Consider the following 25,031-nt stretch of genomic DNA (forward strand, 5'->3'; position numbering starts at 1 on the left):
GCACTGACCTTCACTCTCTGAGGGTTCATCCAGTGCTGGATGTCTTGCACGGTCTCGTTCACGCGCAGGAGGATGGGCTCGTGACTGTGATCCAGACAGGAGGTGGTACACTCCGTGCCTGCTCAAAACACAAAGGGGATAAAGCTAAAGGATAAAGCAGGCAGCTTCTGACCCTTCCAGCATCCTTCCAGCTGAAGGACAGGATTACAGCTCATTTTTCCTAAATTGCAATTAGCAGTCAACCATAACTATCACATATCTCATAGCCACACGTGAAGTGCTGAGTACAACCCTGTACTGAGCAGGGGAGCGTGGGGGTGGCAGGTTTTCCAAGGCCTTTTTGAACAAGCTGCAAATCTAAATGTTTCTCTGGCTATTAACTCCAGGAAGGGGGTCAGGTTTTGCGCTTTCAGATCAAGACAATGTGAAGGTTTTTTCCATTTCAACTGTTCTTTCAAGCAGTGGGGCTGATTAGGGAGAGGCTGTCGAACTCATCTCACCTGTGACATGGCAGAAACCTATTGTTTGGTGGGTCAGATTTACAAACATCCAATAATAATCATCCAAAGGGTGACCAAACCTAATGATATTGGAGACCTGCTATCACCCAAGTCCCACAGTCAATGAGAAGTACGCAGAAAGGTAATGATGGCTTTGTTCACACATAAACCTGCTTTTTCTCTGATTAACTGTCATGCCCAGTGGGAATCCTGTCCTTTCTTTATTAAAACATGCTGTGATACTCTGCAGCAATATCCCAGAGCCCTGTGGTGACACAACCATAAGCCCTTGTGTGTTGGACCATTACCATTTCCCCCCTGGAAAATCACTTTTGAATGGCACAGCTGCTGCAAACATGTCATTAGGATTTCTGCACTCCAATCAGCGCTGAGGGAGGAATTAATCTCTGCACTGGTTTGGAGAGCTGAACCTTTGGCTCAACACACGCCTCAGCCTGGAAGGGCAGATTAGGTGTCTGAGGAATTACTGAAGGTGTGTGGGATTCATAGTGACCACGACTGGTTGCTATTATTTTTCCCACCTGCTTCTGCCTTCTCACATTCTCCACTTGGAGGAGTCAGTGGGAGCAGCCAGACCTAGGCTGGAAGGATGGGGAGTGCTTGAGGTTTGTTTTGCTTTCCCAGGACACCTGGAAGTGGCTCCAAGGACCTACTGGATGAGGCCTATTGACACCACCCCCAGAGTGAATGATTGGTTCCTCTCCATGAGCGTGGTGGACACTTTTTCAAAAGGACTTTGGTCAGGCTTTAAAAAATGCAAAGAAGAGAGGAAAACCCCAACATCTGATCCCAAAAGTTGGTGCTGGGTGAGCCTACAAAGTGTGTGGTATGTCTCCATCTGCTGAGAACGAGAGCCAGCGGCCACTGTGCCCTCTCTGAGCTCCAAATCCCTCTCCAGAGAGAGCCCCACTCCTGTGCGGGGTTTGCCCCATGCATCCCTCACCTCCATGATGCTGTGTGGTCCCATCCTAGGGTCAGACCCACCAGTCCCTGGGATTGGCACCTGCTGACAGTCACTGTGACAGGAGCCAGAGCTGGCAGGCACCCAGCACTGAGACGCTGCCCTCCAAACCAGGAACTGGGGTTTCTCTCCTTGCAAAAACCTGTCTGGCCCTGGAGGTAACCTCGTCTCAAGGGTAAAACGCCTCTCCACATTAAGAGTCGCCGCAGCCGCTCACTCTCCTGGGCTCCACCACGCTGGTGGAGAGGAGCGGGTCGGGATTGTTTTGATATATGATCTGTAATTGGCATCATTACAGAGCGGTGATCTCATCCAGGTCGTGTTCTCCTCCCCGGGGAGGGAACACAAGGAGGCTCGCAGTCCTGCGCATGGCTGCGATATAATGAGGGAGCCGCGCAAGGAGGAAATTTCTCCAAGTTCAAAGGGACAGGCGGAGGCAGGAGGGGGATGGCAGGGGCTGGCTGGGAGGGGGGCTGCAGGAAGGGGCCTCGCAAACCTGTGTGGGCTGCAGGCAGTGCAGCTCCTGTTGCAGCCCTTACAGCAGGGAGACCCCCAAAATGGGGGCTGGAAGTACAATATGGTGTGTACAGGTCAGAGTGTCTGTCCCTCCCTGCACCTGGGTGACACAAAGCCAACCTGAGCACAGCAGTCATCACCCCTTGCACAGGGAACAGGTATCCCAGAAAGAAGGAGGAAAACAGACCCTTGAAAACAGCTCCTAAACAACTGCCATACCAAAGGGAATGCTCAGCTGGTCTCATACCGTTCCTGGGAGACCTGAATTGTCCTAATGCTGCATTCTCCTGTCAGCTCCCTGCCTTTCAACTTCTAGGGCACAGGTTTGTGCATGTGGCTGAAGGAGTGGGGCATTACAAAAGCGTAAGAACAAAAGAGGGTACAATCCCTCCCTGGCACAGCCTGGCATGTTGCTGCCCCTGAAAACCAGCTGGCCAAGAAGGCACACCATGAAACTGGAAGCCCTGCAAGGAGCCTGCAGTCAGAGCGTGTTACATGACGCCTGGCCTCTCAGAGCTCCACTTTTCCTAAACGCATTTCCCTGAAAAGCCTCCCCCCATAGCAGGCTCTTGGGCAAACAGGTTACTTGAAGGACTCCTTCCTCCCTCCCTTCCATCCCCATCCTCTCCCTGGTCTCCTGCTCCCACCTGGGGGCAGGTGTGGGTGTCACCCACCTATGCCGTAGCCGCCGGCGCACTGCAGCTTCAGGTGGCTGTTGAGCTGGGTGGGCAGAGCACACTGCCCCTGCATCTCCCTGCACAGGTGGAAGGAGCCACTCCAGGTGCCATCCTTCCGGCAGTGGATCACGTTGCTGCCACGGCCCTGGGAATGAGGGAAGGAGATAGTGAGAATTAACAAAAAAATAGCAAGGAGAGGCTGAGAGATGAGGAGTGAGCAGAGCTGTGGTGTTGGACAAAGTTCTGTTGGAGCTGGAAAAGCCCCTGGTTGGGATTGCCAGTCCTAGTAGCGGCAAGAAGGAGTTTTCTTCCAAAGAATAAAGAAAAGGAAACCTACAGTGTTGATACACACACACACATCTCTTCTCTTCTGTGCAATTCAAGGTCTTTACAAGCCCCTTGCAAGGTCTACGCCTTAGAACAGCCCCACTCCTGTTGCAATAGAGGTGCCTTCACCCTGTTTGCCTTCCTCCTTGTTACAGAGAGGTTAGTGTCGAATGCAGACAGCCTTTTTCCTCTTTGCATTTTCAAACCAGTTACATCATCTCTGTTGAAAAAGAAAGAATCCCCAATGGCCATCTGAAGGAGGAAGGGAGAGTGGGACACGAGCTTAGCAGGGCAGAACGTGCTCTTTAGAGCTTGGCTGCCTTGAGTGACAGCAGGCAAAGGGGCTGCGATGGACACGCACAGAGGCAGGTGGGAAGGGCGAAAAGATCCTCTGGTGTGGGAATGGGCAAGGAACAGAATATGACATTTCTCTTATAGAAGAGATTCTTGGTATGATACTGAAGAATGAATACCAAAGTCCGAGGGGAAATATCCTGCCCTTTAAAGACAACAAAGGAGTGCGCAGGAAATCTTTTGTCAGATCTATCCACGCGGCGTTGGGGATTTCTGTGCAAACAAGCTGTTCTGTGGGATCTGCAGGCCCAGCTGCCATGGGGCAATGTGGGACATTCAACAGGAGGATGTCTGGTGTGGGTGGGCTCCAAAACTCCTGTGGGGGCCTTACTGGGTGGGAGAATCATGCAGGATCTCTGCTTCTCCTCACCCGATTTTCACGCCAGACACGTTGTCTGCTGTCTACCCGCCCTGCTCTTGGACACTGTGCAGGATATCTTTGGGGATTCTTTAATGTGCTGTCCATGCTGGGATCCCTGCAGGACTGCTGAGCGTTTTGGAGGAGCTCTGCCCCACAACTCACACCCATTGTTGCACAGGGACCTGCAAAAGCCCCTGGTACCAGCATGGAAGAGGGTTCAACCTTCAGTGGTAGTCTTGTCCTTAATATCCTAATGCTTCCCTTTTTTTGCTCATCTTTGTTAATGAACACAGTGTTTAGTGAGATGCAAAGTGGTATTAGCAGCAGACTACGGTGTGGGACCTGCTTCCCCTTCTCTAGACATCTGGCCATTGCCAGAAGTAATAAGGAAATCATATGAAAGGAATAATGGAGCAGATGGACTCAGGGTGAGATCCTGCTTGGTGATTCTCACCTAAGGGCCAGTTTGGCAGAGATTGATTAATTTAGATCTGACTGTTTATATGATTTGTGTACAATATGCAGAAATGGAAGACCCTTGCTCTGGTGCCAGGGGAGGTACCTGCTTAAATGACCATTACATTCCTGGTGATTAAGAGATGCTGTATGTGCAGCCAAGTAATGGTCTTCCAGCATGGTGACAGTCAGGAATAAATTGCTAAATTATAATTGAGCACAATTTGCTGTTTTAGCAAGTTGGTGCACTTCCCTTGCAATTTTCATGTCAGGGTTCAAATGTGATTCTCAAAGATGAGCCATGAAACCTGATTTATGTTCTTGGAGCTGGCTGTGTTTGAGGGTACTCCTGTATAGTTTCAGCAACCTACTCAGAGATCCCAGGATATCCATTGCTATAGTAACATCCTGTCCATCATCCCTTGACCTGCAAAATCTCTTGTGAAAACCCCTGCTGGGTTTCTTGCTTGGATGCAACGTGTATTATCACCTTATATAGCTGAGAGAGACTTAGTGGGGTTTAATCCTTAAATAATTAACACCTCTCAAGTGGTTCTGGCTTGTGCCAGGAGCTCTTCCTCTTCTTCTGTAGCCTATTTTCTGAGATATCTGAAAATACTTTTCACTGTAAATACCTTTCTCAAGATTTTATCTGCTCCTTTGCCCAAGGTGCTTTCGCAGCTGAGCAGTCACTCCTCTCCCTCCCAGTGAATAGACAGAGCTGTATCTCTTCCTTCCCAGAGCTTACTTCATTACTGCTGTAACCCTGACTCCACTGCTTGCTCCTCTTCGTGTTCACCTCATTTAAAAGCAAACACAAGCCCGTTCCACCAGCTGTCATTGCCCTGGATGTCCCAATTTCCCCACACTGGCAGTGCTGGAACACAGCACGGGCCGTGCTGCCCCTCTGAGCAAGTGGTGGAGGCACAAAGCCACAGCTGCTGTGTCCCAGAGCTCCCACCCCCTCTGCCTGCAACTTCTCATTTCACGCTGCTCAAAACCTCACTCCAAGTCTTAAACAAGGAAAACTTTCCCAGGTGCCCTGATGTGAAACGCTGGGGCTCTGTCTGTTGTCACCATGCAGAAGGCAGGCCAGAGGACGGGGAACAGGAGCTTTTAACATGTGGAGCAGGTACCAGAGGTGTCTTTCACATGACTGCCCCTAGAGCAGGGTTGGTACCTTTTTAAAGGTTCTCAGACTCTGATCTGATGATCTGAATTCTGATGATATGAAACAGCCCTTGTCAGAGCACACCCTGCTACAAGCAGTGCCTGCAGTTGCTGCAGCTTCCACATCCCCACTTTCTCTTCCCAAGCAGAGGGAGCAGCAGCAGCACTTCTGGGAGAAGTTACTTATCTCACAAACTATAATTACCTCTGGTGAGGAAAACTAGGCATTTTAAATAAGATAGTAGAGGCCAGACCTTCTCATATCAGTGAACACAGCTCCCAGGAAGCCAAAGGCAACATGCTGATTTGTGCCAGATGGGGATCCGACCTCTGATGCCAAATGACACCTTCACAGCCAGAAGAACATGGAAGTTTAGAGAGAATTCACCTGAATAGCTGTAATCCCTATGGTGCTAAATTATCACACAACACACAGAGATAAAATGGTAAGAACTGGAGAGAAAAGTGAGGTAAAACAGAATGAATATATGGGATAAGTGTAGATAACTCATATTCTACTTACTTTGATTTGTTGCTGCTGATTTTCTAGCCAGATAAAGCCACTGTGGCAGATTTTTCTGCCATTTACTGTCTAGAAACGGTAAGTCAGCCACTTCTAATCCTCCACAGGTAATAGTTAATACTGTTACTACTATCATAGAAAATAATCACTACTATCATAAAAAGTAATATTTCCAGGCTCTCCCTCAACTTTAAACATGATTTTTCCTTTTGCATTTCCCTGGTTTTGGAAGAGCTCAATATCCCTTGGCCTCTCCAAGATAGGGAAGGTATGAAAAACCAGACTTGTGTGGGCTGAGGTGGTTTGGGTAAGGCAGACTCACCGACTGGCTGTCATCATCCTCGCACTTGATGCGGCACTCGCTGTTGAACTGGAAGCCGTTGGAGCACTGGTAGAGCCCGTGGAACTTGGAAGGTGGAGGGTCACAGGTGACGGGCACGCAGGCGCCTGGCAGCCACGTGCCGTCTTGCGTGCACTGGATCTTAAAGGCTCGCCTTTTTGTGCAGAAAAAAGCAACATTTAGTGAGTGGCTGAGTCAGCAGGGAGCCTCCAAAGGCTCCGAGCTCTGCTAGCAGGTTGCAGGAGATGGGCGTGCTCGAGCTTTTAACACTCGGGGAACAAGTTGTGAATCTGCGTCATGAGGTCTCTGAGCAAAAATAACAATTATTTGCAAAACCAACATTGAGCTGCCCAGCCTAAACTCCTCTTTTGGCCTTGGACACATCTCCCAAGAACTCAGCTTCCCAGGCTTGTGGGCTGTGGTTGGTTTGAAGTGGGTTTGTGCAGAGTCAGAAGTATACGACAGCACTAACCCTTTTCTTCAGGGTTTCAAAGGGGACTCCCCAGGCTGCATATCAAAGGGGTATTTCTAAGATAAAGTCTGTTTTTTTTGAGCACTGGTCAGGATTTTTAAAGAAGCCTAAGTGAGCTGGGTGCCTAAACTGACCCTGCACAGCTATCTGCATGAAGGAATTGTTCCATGCTATTCCCTACAGCACACAGAGTCTGCGACAAACAACCCCTTCCCAAAATCATTGTAACTCATGGCTTTCTGAACCAGGCTGATGGCATAGCTTTAGTCTTTCACGTACTTTCTTGATTTTCTGGAGGATCCAGGGACGTGGTAGCCTGGTTTGCATTTGTACTTGCAGAAGGAGCCCACTTTGTGCTTGTCCTCTCGGCAGCGCGAGGTCTGGAGATCCGCATTGGGGACGATGGAGGGTGCTCGACACATCAGCTCACACAGGGCCTCAGGAAAGGACCACAGCCCATCCTCCATGCAGGTCAAGTTGCTGTTGTTTCCTGAGAAGAACAGTGAGCAAAGTTAACGACGTTCAGCAGGACTATTTTCTTTTGAAATGTTGTTACACCCATAAGATATCAAAAGCCCCCTCAGCCGATTTGACAAATTCAGCTGCATTGAACATTCATATGTCCTGTGCGTTCTCTCGCTCTAGATGATGTCATTAAATCATTTAGGACTCTGCTTTCAGGTGACAGGCAGGCAGTGCTTATTTCAGGAAATGCTATAGCATAGGGGAAGCCACACGGGCTTTGTCATCTTTTGTATTTCTCTTCCTTATTTTGTTCCTCTCTGAAAGGAAGCTTGTTTCATACATCAACTCCCTCCTCTCCAAAGCCATGGCTTTAACAGAGGGTTTGGTGCCATCACATTCTTCATTCTGCTTCTGTGTTATATCTTTTCCCTGAATCTGTCCCTTTTATTTCAATTTGGAACCTTTTGGAGCAGCGTCTGTTAGTATTAGAGTCACTACTCCAACACAATGAGGAGCCATTCTCAGCTGGGGACTCTCAGTCCTTGGGGACTACTGTGATAAATATGATTCATAATACTCATTAGGGACTCATTTTCCTCAGGAAGCTTTCTTGGCCAACACCTCAAAGGTAAAAGGTACAATAGATCTATTTGCCTCTGCTATGACCTACTTGACTTCAGAAGGTTAAGCTAAAAGTAGCCCAGTCTCAGTGTATTTTACATTCTTTGTTATTCTATACCATATGTTGAAAAGGAATAAGCTTTTCCTAAGAAACAAAGCACAGCTATGAGCCACTAACCCTTCAAAAATCCCTAATATTCCATTGAAATCCCTGAGCATTGCTGCAGGAACTCTTCTCAACCCACAAGGCATATTTTCAACAGTGAGCCAACTTCGGAGTTATCCGAAATAATACTGACAAACTGCTAACCCCGGAGCAATGCCATCTCTCTGCAAGGGGAGGAAGAGAGCCGGGGCATGAGGCTGGAATTCAAAGAAGAAGAAAACAAAAGGCTCTGGAGGGCTCAGGAAGGTATGTGGAGGAGCCCTCCTGCCCTGGCCTCAAAGATAAGAGAAGCCACATTAAATCAGCCCCGGATTTCTCTCTCCCCTCCCCAACTGCAGATGATTGCAGAGGCATTTTGTGCAGGAGGGAGCTCTTTTCTGGAGCACCAGCATGTTCCTCTGCTCTGACTCATGCAGCAGCTCCCAGCCCAGCCGTGGTGATATCATACTTGCCACTGCAGAGCGATAAGCTGTGACATTACCAACAGTGGCTGTCATGACGTCAGTGATTGAATTAGGCATGACTCATTCCAACGCCGTTCTCCAGAAGCTTTGTGGCAACATTTATTAGTCATCAGTGACGGCTCTACACCAAACGGAGCCTTTACCTCACAGCTCAGTGTTTCTGGACAGAAGTGAAGTGATGCTACACACCAGAGCTGCAGCCCCTGATCTGGGGTTGGTTGTCATCCCTCCAGCTAACCCCTGCCTGAGTCATCAGCTCTCGTTGGTCATGATGACTATAATTATTTTCACCGCCCGCTCAAAAATATTTAAAGCACTTAAAATGAAATAACACCTTTTGTTGAAGATAGCCCTGTGAGTGTCTAAACAGAAAAAGGGAGGTTTTTGCTAAAAAGTAGTCTTATTTTCTCTTAACTATCCTTTCAGTAGTCATAACGTTGTGAAGTTTCTCTTAACCTTTTGAGGAGTCATAACTTTGACTGTATGTTGGCTGGTTTTTGTTATCTCCCATCAGAATTAAAAATAATTAAGCAATTTGCTTATATATGAAGAAATCAACATAGCCTTTCCCTGAAATGAAGAATGCTTCCCATGCCTTCCTTCTTGGGGTTTGCAATGAATCCCAGCAGAGAAGGAGATACCATGGGTACAAAAAAAAAAAAAATTATACAGTGTTTGTACCTGAGTTGACAACAGCAGTTAAGTTTATTTACAAGATGGACAAGTTCCTTCAAATTAACAATTTTCTTGTTTCCTGAGGACCAGATCAAAAAGGGAAATGTGCCAGTGAGCAGAAGAGTTGATGGTGATGAGAAGAGGATGGGGATGTTAGCAGAAAAGTAGCAGGGAAGAAGATCGAGGAGGAGAGGACAGAGGGTGGCAAGCTGTGTAATTTCTAGGGGAAAAAATAAAAGAAAAAAGGAAAGTGTAATGAGTGCCAAACAAGAAGAGGACAAGAAGGTCAGAGTAGAACAAAATGAGTGTGGAAAAGGAGAAGGGTGATGTTGAATTAGAAAGAAACAGTGATGGGGGTCTGTGTCATTGGGACATGGGGCTTTTCAGTCTTCTCTTGTCTTTCCAAATACATAGAGGAGGCATAGAAGGGAAACAGACAGTGGAAATAGACAAAGCATGGGAAAGAAGATGAGAGAGTTCAATCTGATTTATCCCCATGACTTCTCCATGTTTTGGTTGTATGGAAGCAATATTCCCTGTCATTACTGCCTGGCCAGCCACGATCAAGGAAAGGTCAAAGCAAGGTAATAGAGAGATGCAGAAGAACTTAACTTCTAATATAAATAAACCTTCCATAGAGTCCCATAATTCTTCCTACTTAAAATATCATGAATAACTCTAAACCAACAGCAAGAGCAACATGTATTCCTGAGAGCAGTCTGTGTTAGCTGTGTCTCTCAGGTCACTGCACAGACACCCCCCAATACCTTTCAGAAGAGCAGGAGGCCGGCAAGTGAAGGAGCATTTCTTGCCAAAGGTGGTCCCCTCGCTGCAGTTGAAGGTGGCAGGGTAGACATGGTACTGGTCTGGGACACCACAGTCCACGGGCTCACACGTCACCTGCTTGTTCCACTTCCCATCCATGCACGTCATGGTGACGCTGGACTCCGTCTGGAAAAAGACACACGGCTACAGCCACACAGCCAGCAAGGGAGAGATCAAAACCATTTCAATCCTAATAGCCGCAATTTTGGCTCACAAGTTAAGCACAGCCATGTCTGGCCCCTACCATCATCATTTGGACAGCAGCTACCAAACCCACCAAGGTTCACAAGGAACAGTGTCAGAAAAAGGATTTTCTGTCACGTCTGGGGTGAGACACCAAAGCGCTTCCATAGAAAGAGTGCAGCTCTACAAATAATCCAAACTCTTGTCTGGCCTCCTGAGACAAGGAGAGAACCTGCTGCTCTCCGCTGCCATCAGAAAGCAGCACAAGCCTGAGCTGTTTGGAGCTGACAGCTGTCCCCCATCCCTGTCACCTCTGCAGTGACAAAGCCACTCCAAAGGGATCCCCCTGTGCTTCCAAGTAGTCAAACTTGTTTTTAGGTTTGAAATAAAAGCCAAACTGACATGAAGCCATTTGGGACTCTCATCCAGGCTCTCCCGAGAGGTGTCAGTCACCCTTGGATGGGGATCTCAGGGGAAGTGCCTGGGGCCACATCAGCATTGTGTGCAGACACTGACAGCTGCTGCTGTGGCTTCCCTGGCAGAGTGCCCCAAGGCTCCGCACAGAACCAGGGCCCTGCTGTCCTGACACCATGGACACGAATGCCTGAGGGACAGAACTCTTCTAGGAGAAATTTACCAGGAGTGTCCAGAGTGTCCTGCCCATAACTGGCACCTGGAACTTGAGAGGGTGTACACAGTGTCAGTGCCTGTGCTCTGACTTCCCCAGAGTCACTCTACCATCACAGCTACACAGAAACTAAACTTCTGTGGATCTGGGGAATAATCCAAACTGCACAACACACTGGAATCCTGGAGTGCTAGGGGCAAAGAAGAAAAATAAGGGGGGAAGTAAAGAAGCCACCCATCTAAAGCTAAGATGAATTTACTGAGTGACTGAAGGACAAACAGATGTTGGCAGAGAGAACTGAGTAAACAACATATCCACTTTCTAATTAAAAATGGAAAATTATTAAAAGCTAGAAGAATCTAACTCTTCCCTTCACACCAGAATAAAGAGAGGGACAGAGGTTAAGAAATGTGAGAAACCCAAACATGAGAAGGGGAAGATGCTGGCGAGGAATCTGACCAAGCCATACAGCAGCACTCCTCTGCCTCCAGGGAATATTTTATTCAGGGCTGGTATGCTCACAGGAGATTTGCACCGCCGGCCATTGATCTGGGTTTATAAAAGGAAAGGGAATTTTTCTAGCACACATCAAAGGGACCTGGATTCCCTTTTTACAAAAACACCCTAATGGTTTCAACAGAAGTTCAGACCTGTCTCCCTTTGATATATGGTTGCATTCAGAATGGAAAAAGCAGTCCCTGAGCTGGGAAACTGGACACTTCCCAAGTGGGCACAAAACCCCTTTTCTAGACCGTGGAGTTTATTTAAACAGGGAGCACTGCTGATGGAAAAAAATGTCTTTTCTACAAACGCAGAGTAGCACATTCTGGGATACTCAGAGCCATCAGGTGAAGTGATACTGTGTGTTCACATTCCCAATAATCTCCCTCCCCAATGGCTGTTAATTCTGCCTTTGTTGTTTATCAGAATATCTGTACCATTAAAAAGTGTATATAAACTGTAGGCAGTTGATGTCCTGAAGATTCCAGGGTGTTGCAGTGTGATGGCCACAGGAGAAGGGATCATACAGAATATTCCCATGTCTTGCAAACCATCAGCACTCCAGGATGAGCTGCTCCAGCACCCAACAAAGCCATCCATCCATTGCCCTTTAACAGATGTTATTATCAAATAACACAGCAGCAATGTGGCTGTTGGAACTTAAAACACAAACCCAAGCTATTGATGTCAATAAACTCAAGCTAATGATGTCAGGGGCTATCCAAATATTATGGAAAAGACATGAGTCTTGCATAGTTTCATGTTGGATACTGGATCCATGATGAGCAGAGAGAAGCTGTATCAATGATAAGCGATTCAGTTCCAGGAATAAAGTTATTGGTGTTGCTGTGATCTAGTTTAGGAATAAATGAATGTTTCTACTAGTTGTTACTGGCTGGTGAAACACAGTGTGGTGCATGAGGAAGTTTCTCTAACGACAGCGTTGCACATCAGATGTACCTCTGCAGAGCACCAAAGAAACAGAAACCAGAATATAACACAACAATTCAAACAGAAGCAATATCTGTGCACGTCACTCACACCTTACAAGGATTGTTTTGCCCAGGCTACCACTTGTGAGAGTATTTCAGCTGCAGCCTGTGGCCTTTGTTAGCAGAGAGCAGCAGGACACCAGAGCATGCTGGAAGTGCCACAGGTTGGGATCTCTCTTTGGGAGAGATTCCTCTCCACAGCCACATTCTCACTGACCTTTGTGCCCTTGTTCTGGACCTTGATATCAAAATGTTAATAATTAGTGTCTCCATGTTTTCATCTCTGGGTTTTTCCCTGTGATATTTTCCCCACAAAGCCCCTAACCTAATCTGTAAGAGTTCTCAGACCCCTATGGATTTTCTTCTTCCTGGCACACTGGGAAGGCCATTCCCCAGCAGAGAAGCTGTGCCCTTGGAGGTAAGACCCCGGCCACTCAGCTTTTCCCAGTAATTTGTTCCATGTTTCGTACGATGGAAGCTGAGGTTTTCAAGGTCAGACATAATAATGGCACATTTTAGAGCATGTCTATCATGTCATCACTCAAAGCACACGCAATTCTGCAGCAGGACACAGCAGAAAGCATTCCCTGCAATGGACACAAAGACCAGTGGCTCTGGAAGCAAAGAGGACAAACCTACCCCAGAAATTATTGCTGATGGCACCCACCAGCTTTTGACTTTCAGTGTCACACCTGAGGGTGGGATCACTGCAGCGCCCAGGGACAGCACCCCTGGCTGCTGAGCAGGATCCTGTCCCTCCCCAGCTCCATGCCTCACCCTGGAGGCATTTATGAACGACTCAGCCCTTGGATCTGGTGCTGGGTCTTATGGCAGCATCTGCCCGTGCCTGTGCAGCTCTCCCAGCCGGAGCTGAGCAGGCACGTGCCTGTTTCGCCTGTCTGATCTGACAAGGTCACCCAGCTCACAGCAGCCCACACGAAGCACTTGGCTTTCTCATCTGGTTTATTAGCTGTCACTTTGGGCACTTTGTGTTGCTTTGACTGGCATCACAGCAACTGCTTCCCTTCATGTCCTGCCTTCCAAAGGAGGCTTGAGCAAGGAGGGAGGGTGGGCAAGGAGGAAAGAGGGGGGAGAGAAAAGGGGCCTCCAAAGATACAGTGAAGAGGATGCAAACTTAAACAAATCTAGTGCCAGAAAGATTTGTTTCTCTGGACTTTTAACAGCCTGGGAGAATTCATGTCTCCTTCCTGCTGCCCAAGATCCCAGCCAGCCCCTTCTTCAAGTGATGCTTCACGTGTGAAGTTTCCTCTCCTTAAAAATGAACAGCTGTGCCCTCCCCTCTAAGTATTCTTCCACTTCTGCCCACTACTGTGCCTCTAATTGAACCCACATGAGCCGTGCTTTCTTTTCCTGGCATGATTGATGATGCCTTTGCACAACATTAGGGAGCTGCTGGGTTTTAAATAACACCTCTTGACCAGAGCAGCAGTGGTGGTAGCTTCAAGGAGAGATGACAACAAGTCACTGAATGAGCAGGGCTTTCAGTGAAGGACAAGGGGGAGGGAAGCACTGAAAGACAAAGGGGGGAAAGAGGAAGAAGACAAGAAAGAGCGATGGAGTTGTCAAAGGGGGGTGGGAAGAAATCAGGGAGGGAGAATGAAAACATCCCCAAGATCTTCTTTGTGAGAAAGATACATGAAGGATTTTGCTCCATCACTATGCAAAGCCCTTTGTTGTTGTTGTTGAAGTCCCTAAATGAGGATGAGAGAGAGCCCAAGAGTCTGTAAACAGCTCAGCTTTCTTTTTCTTTTCAAGCAGCAAAGAGTTTCTGCTGCACAGAGTGCTGACGAGTTTTGGGGTTTGGTGATTTTACAGGGTTTTAACAGAATTTGGGAATAGGAGTTTCTCAGAGAGGGAATGAATGAATGTTTTGCCCTAAAACTGATTAAAATGGTGGCTTCAGAAGACACAGAATCTAGAAAGTGCAGAAACTGTTAAGAAGATTTTTCAAAGACCCTTTAGATGTAAAAGATTGATTTGAAATATGACTTGTGCCCCTACATCACCAAGGTGCTTTTGAAAATGCCACTTTTTGTTGCTCTCTTTGCCATTTTTTTTTTCTGTCTTTCAATGAAAAAGGAAGACAAATATGGTTCAGATGCCAAACAAAGGTGTTTCCACTGGTCTGTGGATCACCTTCACCAGCATGTAGTGGTCATGAGCCACTGATGGTCAGTTTGCTCTTTGAGACATTGCACCTCATCCTCCTCCTACCCATGAGTGTGAAACATCAACATCTGCAAAACTGCTTCCTTCCTCCTCTTCCTCAGGCAGCTCCACACACTGACAGTCAAATGAGAAAAAAGGTATCTCTATACCCTCCAATTAGTCAAATAAGTGAAATAACCAAGTAAATGTCAAAAATGAAACAAGGAACAGCTTCGTGCAAGCCATGACAGAAGGTCCCTCTGGCCATGGACAACCACCCATGTGCCTTTTGTCACCCCCAAATGCTTGTGACTGGAAGAGCAACTGAAGCTGGAAAGCAAGTAAGGAAGAAGCACAATGCCTTTTGATGTGAGAAATCCACACCATGGATTCTGGACTTTCTCAGATAATTCATTTCTTGTCTATACGTTCCACAAGTTCTGTTTTGAAGCACCTGACACCAAGAAATAAAACAAGATGATAGTGAAAGAAACTGTCTGTTCCTTTCCAGAGGATCTCTGAAGCACACTAACAAAACTTTAAAGGACGTGTTTAATGTGCTTAGCTGGTCATGGGTATTTTTAAGATGCTCCACTCCTTCCCTGATTTGAACAGTGAATGCACAGCACTGAGCAAAACAAAGCCACTGGCCTCAGGGGGTTTTATTGGTGGAAAAGACAACGAAGTGCAATAGCAGAGCAGGGTGAGAGGAAGCGTGTTGTAATAGGCAGTGAATCACATTAGTGAGGGGTGCTAAAATCCTCTGCTCCTGTCATATGAGTCTGATCGAGGCTCTGAAACCAAACTTCTCCCAGCAAAACCATGCCCAGCTGGCTGAGCCTCCCCAAAAGGTAATGCCTGCATTTAAATAACACAGGGCTGGTGAAGCACACTCAGGCTGTTTTATTTGGTTTGTGATCCCTGTGTGCTTCATGTGCCCCATGTACAGATCCCTTCCAACAATTTCCTGGTTCAGCCACTCAGGCTCGTTTTGAGAACTGGTTTTCTGTTCTGTAAAAATGCTCAGCTGGAGCTGGGGTTCTGGTGCTGATGCCAATTAGGATGGAAGAGGCCCCAGCTCGCGGGGTCCTGTATTTGTTTTGTAATTGAGTTGAAAGGGTTGACTCATTCCCCTCCACTCTGTCTCCCCCCTCTGTGAGCTTATGAAGAACACAGTATTTCACAAGCACAGACAAGCTGCCCAGTGTGGCTGCCCCAGCCCCTGGCCCAGATGTGAGGCTGCCCCAGATGTGAGTGCTGCCCCCACAACCAGGGAGAGAAGGTGCTGATGGGGGAAACCACCCCCATGTCTCACTCAGAGGATGTGGCAGTGGTAGAGATGAGGGCACAAAGTGGGGTGTCAGCCTGCATCCCCCTGTCCCCAGCATCCTGCTCCCAGGGCCATGCTGCACGTGCACCTAATCCACTTGCCCCAGCACAAAGCATTGGATTTTTTTTGATGTTTAAACAAATTGCTAGCTTTCCTCAATACCGTCCTCACTGCATGAAAATGTGCTGCTTTTGTAGGACTGGATTATTAATGCATGGATTAGAGAGGATGGGGAGCATTGCCTGCCCTGCTGGGAGAGGTTTTTGGTGATTTGTCTGGAAGCAAAAAGGTTTGGGTGTTTCTGTGCCCTCCATGCTGCACATGTCAGGGCTGGGAACAGATGGACTGAAACACTGCAAAGGAGTTAATATGTTGTTAGCCTCAATCTGAGGACTCAATATTAGGAATTTTACCCAGAAATTCGTTGTGCAAAAACACGAGCATCCTACTCCCAAAACACCAACCCCTCTACGCTCTCTACTCAATGAAACCAAATGGTTTGGCTGAGTAGCACCAGTGAGATCAAACAAGGACTGAACTCAAACATTTTGGTTTGAAAATTTCTAAATTCAGGGAATGTCTGAGCTTTGCTTATTGCCAGAAACTCTTCCTACAGAGTCAAAGAGCTCCTGTTCTGACGACAAGAATTTGGACAAGACCTTATCCCAAGGCTGGGCTGAGATTTTAGCGTCTACCCTGAGTTACCCCTCAATTTCTCCACAGCTGTTTGCTCATCCTGGTCTTGTGCATCACAAAAAAACCGCCGTGGCAGGACAAACCTGGCTCTTGACGAGATCATCATCCCTGTGGATGTGCAGGATGTAGCCAGCCCTGCAGCTGACGTTGCACTGGGCGCCGCTGTCCCAGCCGCTGCCGCCGGTGCAGTTGAGCAGCGCGTTCTCGATCTCCAGCCGCTGGCAGTCGGTGGCTTCGCAGGAGTAGTGGACACAGCTGGGAGGGAGACAAGGAGTGGTGGTGGTGTTATTTGTTTATTTCCATCCATTCCACAAGAGCAGTGGCTGACTGACAGACTTTGGTCAGAGAGTTCTGAGCCCAGCTCAGGAAAGGGCTCCACAGCCTCTTGGTGCATGTCCTGAAGGACAGTGGGCACAGTGGTGACAAAGACAGCAAATTAAAGGGTTTGTAGCAAAAGGGAAGAGCCTACCAATTCTGCAGAAGCATCTTCTGTTCTGCAATATTCCACTGCACTATGACCTCCCTATTCTTGTATTAATGCCCATTTCTCAATCCATCCATCCATCCATCCATCCATCCATCCATCCATCCATCCATCCATCCATCTCTCCATCCATCCATCCATCCATCCATCCATCCATCCATCCATCCATCCATCCATCCATCTCTCCATCCATCCATCCATCCATCCATCCATCCATCCATCCATCCATCCATCCATCCATCCATCCATCTCTCCATCCATCCATCCATCCATCCATCCATCCATCCATCCATCCATCCATCCATCCATCTCTCCTGTGAAAACACTCCCTCCAAGAGCAGTCCTCATTCCCCATCCAATTTTAAATCTGCTCAGTCCATGAGTGTTGATATTGGCAGTGATAAGTGGGCACATGTGAAGGGGGGTTTCTGTGATAGACACTCTTATCTTGGAGAAGCTCGATTGAAATCATCACATTCATTTTATTCCACTTCACGAGGAACACCAAACATCAACTGTGTAGCTGTGTTGATAAGCTCTTATCAAGCTCAGCAGCATGCTGTCATTTCAGATCTCTCCAGTTGCTCTCCTGCCATCCATAAAATCTTTCCCCCATGGAAACTGTTTGTTCTCCCTCTGGAAAATTATTGTAACATTTAGCACAACTTGCAAAAAGAGATTTTTGTTTAATTTTTATACACACAGAGATGTCTGATTGACACAAAATCTTTCCCTATCTCTGGTGACCTGACTCAAACATTATAGCACATCTTAAAATGTGAGTATCGGGTAGCCCCTCAACAAAACAGCAATGAAAATTTTGAGGATCATAAAGCATGAGGAGAGATTAGCCTAGAGAGAGGGAAGAAATATTTTTACAATGAGGCTGGTAAAACACTGACACAGGTTGCCCAGAGATGCTCCATCCCTGGAAAAATTCATGGCCAGGTTGGACAGGGCTCTGAGCAATCAGATCTAAAGATGTCTCTGTTTACTGCAGATGACCTTTAAAGTTCCCTTCAACACAAACCATTCCATGATTCTATGTGTGAAGTGCTTCTGGAATAGAGATGAAATTTCTGGGATAAGGACCCCTACAAGGTGGTATTTCGCTGATAAAATTAATAATTAATTTCAGTTTAACACAGTTAAATTAGTTCTGGGGAGGGAAAACATTAACTTATTTTACCATCTGATTGTTTAGGGAAAAAACTAAAAGAGAAAATTATAGAAAGAAGGGAAAGCAATGTATCAATATACATATTTTGAAATAGATGACAAGCAGTTATTTCTGTCTACTAGAAAAAAAGCATTAACAGCCACTAAAGCCCTGTTCAGCTTAGTAAGCCCTGACTTAACATGTACATGGTGTTTTGCTGTGTTCAAAGCACTGTGCAGACATTATCTAATTAATTTTTGTGACACCCCTGCAAGACACCTGGGCTGGTATTGTTATCCCCATGTTACTGATAGAGAAGCACATCTGCACATGTCTCTACTGAGCTCTAGATCAGATTAAATGACAGTATTTATGTACCTGCACAACTCATTGCTCTGTCACCGACTAGTGCTATATGGGAAGTGCCCACTGCTTGTAATTTAAGGTTGCTTGTTCAGTGTTGGTCCTTTCCTGGAGTGTGATGAGCTATAAGCAATTTCCACATTCAGAAATATTTTATTTCCTCACGGTGCACAAAGCATTGCTGCTGACAGAGCTGAGGAAGGAGAATTCCACCCTTGTGTTGGCCAATTCCATACCCTTTCATGCAACAAACCCCTGGCTATCAGCACAGCTATGATGCTCATCACCTCTGCAGGATGAATGATCCTGTGCCAGAGCTGGCCTGTCCAGGGTGATCCTGCTTTCAGGAGGATCCCCACCCACTAACCAAGGACTTCACACGGTTTCCAGTCACTGCATCTCACAGCCTGAGGTACAGATTTAAACTACTGTGGATTTCACTCTGAAAGGATTGACATGGCTGTGGATGGAGCAGCAGCAGGACAAGTGAGCCCTGTGCCCAGGTGGCCATCACCTGAGAAACAAGGTGAGGAGAACAGGCGCTATTGCCTGGCAAATGCCCAACACAGATCATCCAGAGGTGTGAACCACAGGCTTTACACACTCCTTACACACCATGAGCCTCACACCCTGCAGGTCCCCAAGCAGAGCAGGACCTTACCAACCTCTCCTTAACCCTACCAACCTCAGGGTCCTGCTGTTTGAGTAAATCCTCAGCTGACATCAGTGATAACATCTGATACTGGATGTTGAGCGAGAGTGTAAATGATGCTTTGTGGAACCCTCCCTGCTACACATCCCAGTTAGTCTGGCCCATGAGAGCCAACTCTCACTTTGCTCCCCTCCATTTCTCAGATGGCGAGGCAGCAGCATGAGTGTCTCCTGTGCCAGGGCTGCAGTGCTGAGGAAGCTGACTCACTGGGGGAAAAAAAAAGAGCACTAATGCCAAGCCACTCTCAGAAGCACATACTGCAAACCTCGACTGCCCGTTGCAAAACTGCCCCAGAATCTGAAAGCCTTCTTCAAAGTTGAAAAAATAAACAAAAAAAAAAAAAAAAAAAAGCAGACATTTAATCTAATACTTATGTGAATTAGTGGAGCACTGAATTCAGACTTGAATGGCTTCAGAGGGAAGGATGAGCCCAAGAAAACCCTTGTAATTTGCACAGAGGGAAATCTGAAGCAACGTCACCACAGCCAGTGGCATCGCTTTTCATTTCCATCAATGTAAAGGAGAAAAATAATCTGGTTTCTGGAGTTCAGATCAGGACACCAGATGAGCAAGCCTGGGCTTAGAAGTCCTACAGAACTGAAACGCCACAGACAAAGGCATTAAGAAACACTTATTGTGATGTTCTTCTTTCTGTTTACAAGTCCCCTTGTGGTCTTCTGAAATGGCCAGGGAACATTTTTAGCCACCCCCTCCAGGCTCCAGATTATGCCTTGGTTAGCAGATCATCTGGGCAGCTCTCTCTGCCTGTAACTCTATATGAATGACTTCAGTGACAAACAATACAACCATTCACTTTTTGTAAAAAAACAACCACTGCCACCAAATGTTTCTAATTTAAATATTTCTGGTTCTCTAGCTACTGGTTCCAATTTGGTATCAGCTACTGTCAGCCGTAAATCCCAATGAATTTTGAAGTCATGATCCTGAATTGAGCTCTGCAAATGCAGAATTAGGAAGGAGAAATTAATATCTCCAAGTAGGAAGTTTAGACAAAGAACCCATCACATCCATTTGTGGATTACAGAAGCTCTTGCATGGGCACTGCCATTTAGCAGTGGTCAATCATCACATGTTCCAGAAAATGTGCATTCCTCAGGAAAGAAACAATATAATGGCATCTGAGAATGAAATTGCTTCAGCTTTAACTCATGTTGACTCCTGGTATAGGACAGTTTATCCCATTTTCTTCCAGTCAAAATCATGTGACTTCATCAAAACTGCCAATTTCAAATCATCTCTGGTCTATCCTAATTCCCAAAAATCCTTACCAAAGTACAGAGCAGTCTGGAGCAAAGCCGCACAAAGGACCCAAGGACCATGCTGAGGATTTACTCGAACAAGTGTTGGTGCCTCGGACATTCCCTGACGTGTTTATTTTACTAAGTCCCCTTCAGGATTCACTTGCTCCTCGTTTTGCCCTGGCGGTGCACGATTTTCTAAAACAACATCTTCACACTGAGGTGAGCGCAAGGAGCAGAGGATTTCTTGCACACATTCCATTGCATGTTCAAAACAGATCAAGGAAGGCTGTTTCAATGATGCAAAAAGCCCTGGACTGAGTTAGCTTCCACATGAAGGCTGAAGTTCTGAGCCAGTTCTTACTTGATTCAAATCCATTCTGCCCATCCCAAATCTAAACGAGCTCAGTCATTAGGCTCTAAATCTGTGTTTCTCTGTGCCAATATTGGCCCCAGTTCAGCAAGGCACTTAAATATGTGCTTAACTTCAAAAGCACAGTTAAGTCCCACTGATAGATTTGACTACAGGGGGATGTAAGCAAATAGCTCAGGGGTTTGCTAAATTGGAGCTTTAGTGACACAATCCTCGAAACATTTGTATTTTAACATGTTTATAGAAAATTATAACAATTAAGTGGAGCTTCCTTCCTCACATAAAAAACAATCCAGGACTTCCTCTTTTGTAAAGCTTGCAGCAGCCAAACTTTCTTTTCCTAACCCTGAGGTCAAGCACTTCTCCAAGAACTCATCTTAACATGGTGCCTTAATTATTTGTTTCCTTCGTGATGATTCTGACACGTATCTAAGCTCAGGTGAGCCTAAAAGCTCATGGTGGGCACATTTTAGGAGAAGGGCTACAACATTATCTCTTGGACAGAGCAAATAATTCCCCTTTCCACATTCTGGACCAGCCTGGGCTGCAGATCTGAAGTGCAATTTGGATTTGTCCTATGCCACCATCCACACAACTCACACACATGTAGCCTTCTGAGGGTTTTTCTAACATATTTATCCTTAAAGTGGGTTTGTGTTCTCCTCTCTAGAGGCTACTCTGAAGCCAAGAGCAGGTTACTTCTCTCTACATATAGGCAGAGGTTGCTGGCCATATTTGTTGTTGCAGAAATTAAAAATAAATAAATAAACAAATAAATAAATAAATTGAAAAGGTAACAATGACTTTGTTGTCTTCAGCTAAATCACATTGTCTCCTCGTATTAACACACAATCTTGAATATCTGCCCAAATCCATGGGGCTGGATGGGGACTGGTGAACCTGTGCTGACCGGAAGAAGGATCAGGACCTTTCTTAAAAAGGTGTTTGCCTTCAAACCTGATCCATGAGAGCGACAACATGAATGGTGTCACCTATGGTCCCTTCAGTGATATCTCCTCAGTACTGCTGGGTTTGACTCTGACAGCGATCCCAGCAAACCCCTATTTCAAACTGAAAGGGTCAAAATGAAACTAAACCCAGAAGTTTACAGAAAATCCTTGCTGAAAGGGTCAAAATGAAGCTAAACCCAGAGGTTTACGGAAAACCCTTGTTCCAACCCAAGGTAAGCCCAAGAGAAAGGAGAGGCACGAGCCAGCACGTCCCCCTCACTGTCTCCATCACTGGCAGGGCAAATTCTCCTTGGTCTGGGCTCTGCCTCCAGCCTGGCTGCACCCCGTGGTGTGAGCTGCTCCTGCCAGGGGGGTCCATATTGAACTGATAAAGCTCTCAAAGCCCCATCGCCCTGCCAGCTTGGAAGTGGGACCGTGTCCCTGGGCATCAGCAGCCCCACAGGTCTCCCTGCCAGAGTCTGTCCAGGCAAACAAAGAAAACGCATTGCCTTCCACTTTAATAAAAGCCAAATGATGCCGCTTGCCAATTACCAAAACGGGGCGAAGGTTAAAAACCCATTGAATTATAACACATGTCACGGACCAAAGCTTCTATGATTAACAGTTCTGTGAGAAATTCATTAATTTCACCCGAAGCAAGCTGACAGAGATTGTGCTTAATGACAGAATGCAGGGCAGGGGAAAGGCGGCCGAACCGGGAAAGAGAAAGCTGCATTAATTCACAACAAAAAGAGACGAGGAAACCCTTTTTTCCTCCTTATGAAAAGGGGAAAAAAAGAAAATAAAAATAACCAGAGTTGTAAAGAGCGGTTGCATTTGTTCTGCTGCTGAAGATTTATCTTCATCATTTCTTGTTGGGGAAGCTGACAGCAGGCGAGAACAAGACAAAGAGAAGAGCTGGAGTGGGCTATGAATTCCTGGGGCTTATTTGGGGCAGCAAAGGGTGCAGCTCCAAGGGAACCTTTCCACAGAGGCCAGAGCAGGTGATGGTGTGGTGGCCAGGGGTGGGTCTTGGTCTACAGCGTCAAAAACCCAGATATGCACACTTACAGAGGAAGGAAAACCCAAAATCTCCCCTGCAGAAGCAATTTTGAAGCCATAGCAGTGAGGCTGTGCCAAGGTTTAACCAGAGAAAGCAAAGGAAAATGTTTTTGCTACACTCATTAGAAAGCATGGGGTGGTGGCAATGTGAGGCAAGAGGACTGGAGAGCTGTGGGCAGTCAGGGGGGACCTGTCTGAAGAAAGAACACAGAGGTAATGGTGGATTAGAAAGATGGAAACTCCTGAAATGCACAGTTCTGACAGAGTTCCCCCAGTTCTGGATTGGGTGAATTGGGCTTTCCTGCCTGCAGTTTGCAGAAGGGGTGATGGAAGGGACAGGTCTGGTGACCATGGCAGGGAAGTGCCACCAAGGAAAAACAGCACTTCCCACAAACTGCTTTGCCAGGGATGGGTGACCCACAGCTGATGTTTCCTACCCAGTGACAAAGACAAAAATCTGATTTTTGAGGAACCACTGCCAAAGGCAGCCACAGCACATCAGGCCTTCTGCTAGAGTGACTGCAGGGTGGGAAACTACACCTCTGCTTCTGCACACCCAATTTCACCGTCCACTGCACGAGGCTACACAGGAAATAGTAAAAGTATAATAATTCCAGCTATAAAGCACAAGAGAAGAACTAACCAGGCCATTATATCTGCTCTAAGGATGTAATGTGGAAATAAAGAGTGTCATTTTTACAGCACGTCTCCAACAGTGAGGTAAACTTCTGCTGAAAACAAAAAAAGAGACTGTAGTCACTGACAGCAGGAAATAAAACAGCTGGATGAATAAAACCAGAAAGGACAGAGCAGGAATTTTCAAACTATAAATGTCTTCAGGAGGATGGAATGGATTTTCAAAACAACTAATGATGACCGAGGACAAGTACCTATAAAGTTAAATTGGACTTTAGATTTAAGCCCATTTTTCTCTAAAATATTAACTATAATACATATTTTAAGAAAAAAGACTAAGTGAATATTTTACTTTCAGTCATTAAGTTGTTGCTAACCCATGGGAAGGATCCATTCACCCTCAAAATAAAAATCGTGTTAACTTTTAAGGGACAATATATTTCTTTTCCCTCATAATTTTAAAATCTGCACCTTTGCCTCGAAATGTCTGTATCTGGCTATAAATCCTCTCCAAGCAAAATAATTCTCCTTGAAAGAGAGAAATAATACCTCTTATGGAGAAAAGTCAAAAAGCAGGCAAAAATATCCATGTTGACCAAAGGAAAATGAAAGGGTTAAAATTGATGATCACTCATAGAAAGGCAAGTTCCTTTGAAAAAATCAATAAATACCTTAAAAATCATGTCAGGCAAATACAACCAGTGGGGAAAGGGAGAAGGGAAAGATGGGCAGTGTGGAACTGGCACCTCAAGGGAATCTGATGGGCAGACTGTGAGAAAGGGAGGCAGAAAACCCATGTCCAGCCTCTGAGCTGGTTAAGAAATCATTTTTAAAATCTAAATTTCTCTGTTCTTCCTGGATTAGGTAAAATAACCAAATAAAAAGACAGCAATGACAGTTAAGGTGTCACTTATTGCCTGGCTGCACAGCTTAATGCACAACTTTTTTGACACCTTGGGTACCTGACCTGCTTGGAGCTTTTTGCCCAGAAGGAAACAGATCTGGCCACCCCAAATGGTGCCAGCACAAGGCAAACTGGGGACTGACTCTCCACTGAAACACTGTCATCAGTGGAAATAATCCCACTGATTTCAATTGCCTTTGGACCAGGGCTTTGCTTTGGAGAGTTTCTAGTTTCTTGTCAGACATGAGAAATTTTATGATCAATCCAGGGCTGGAACCTGCAAGACCTAAAACATTACTGTGAAAGAGTGAGGCTCAGATGGGAGTTTGGGACAGCAGGGGGCTGAGAGGGTTCAGTGCATCCCCAAAACAAAATAACGCCAAAAAATCAAGAAGAAACATAAAAGGCAAAAGCAGGTGATTCTTCCTCAAGGGATTTCTGAAGGTTGGGCTGCTGGGCTGCAGAGGCTCACTGAAGCTTTGCCTAAGGGGGATGCATTTTTTATTAAGGAAATAACTTTCTAAACACAGACCACTTCTAGTTCAATAAGTGAACAAATGGTTCAATTCCTACTGAAAACTTGAGAGGGCAGTGGAATGTGGCCCCGTGTCTCATTCCCCCTGAGCTCCCTGTTGCTTCTCACCATCTCCTTCCAGTGGGGCTTTCTTGCCCTTTTTCTGTCCTGCTTCAGCGCTGGGATTTGGCCACACTTCCACCACCAGACTCCTCATCTGAA

General features: G+C 46.3%; 1 protein-coding gene across 1 annotated transcript in view; it reads right to left on the reverse strand.

Annotated features, from left to right (window-relative positions):
* Nucleotides 1-25,031, reverse strand: part of PAPPA (pappalysin 1) — a 175,153-nt gene that overhangs the window by 21,794 nt on the left and 128,328 nt on the right. The window contains exons 14-19 of the mRNA XM_058818339.1: nt 16,477-16,648; nt 9,837-10,020; nt 6,958-7,168; nt 6,189-6,360; nt 2,673-2,820; nt 9-118 (exon numbers count right to left, since the gene is read on the reverse strand). Coding sequence (XP_058674322.1) covers nt 9-118; nt 2,673-2,820; nt 6,189-6,360; nt 6,958-7,168; nt 9,837-10,020; nt 16,477-16,648 — 997 coding nt within the window. The remainder of the gene's footprint in view (nt 1-8; nt 119-2,672; nt 2,821-6,188; nt 6,361-6,957; nt 7,169-9,836; nt 10,021-16,476; nt 16,649-25,031) is intronic.

This window comes from Ammospiza caudacuta, chromosome 21 (genome assembly GCF_027887145.1).
Source record: "Ammospiza caudacuta isolate bAmmCau1 chromosome 21, bAmmCau1.pri, whole genome shotgun sequence".
NCBI classification, from domain to species: Eukaryota; Metazoa; Chordata; class Aves; order Passeriformes; family Passerellidae; genus Ammospiza; species Ammospiza caudacuta.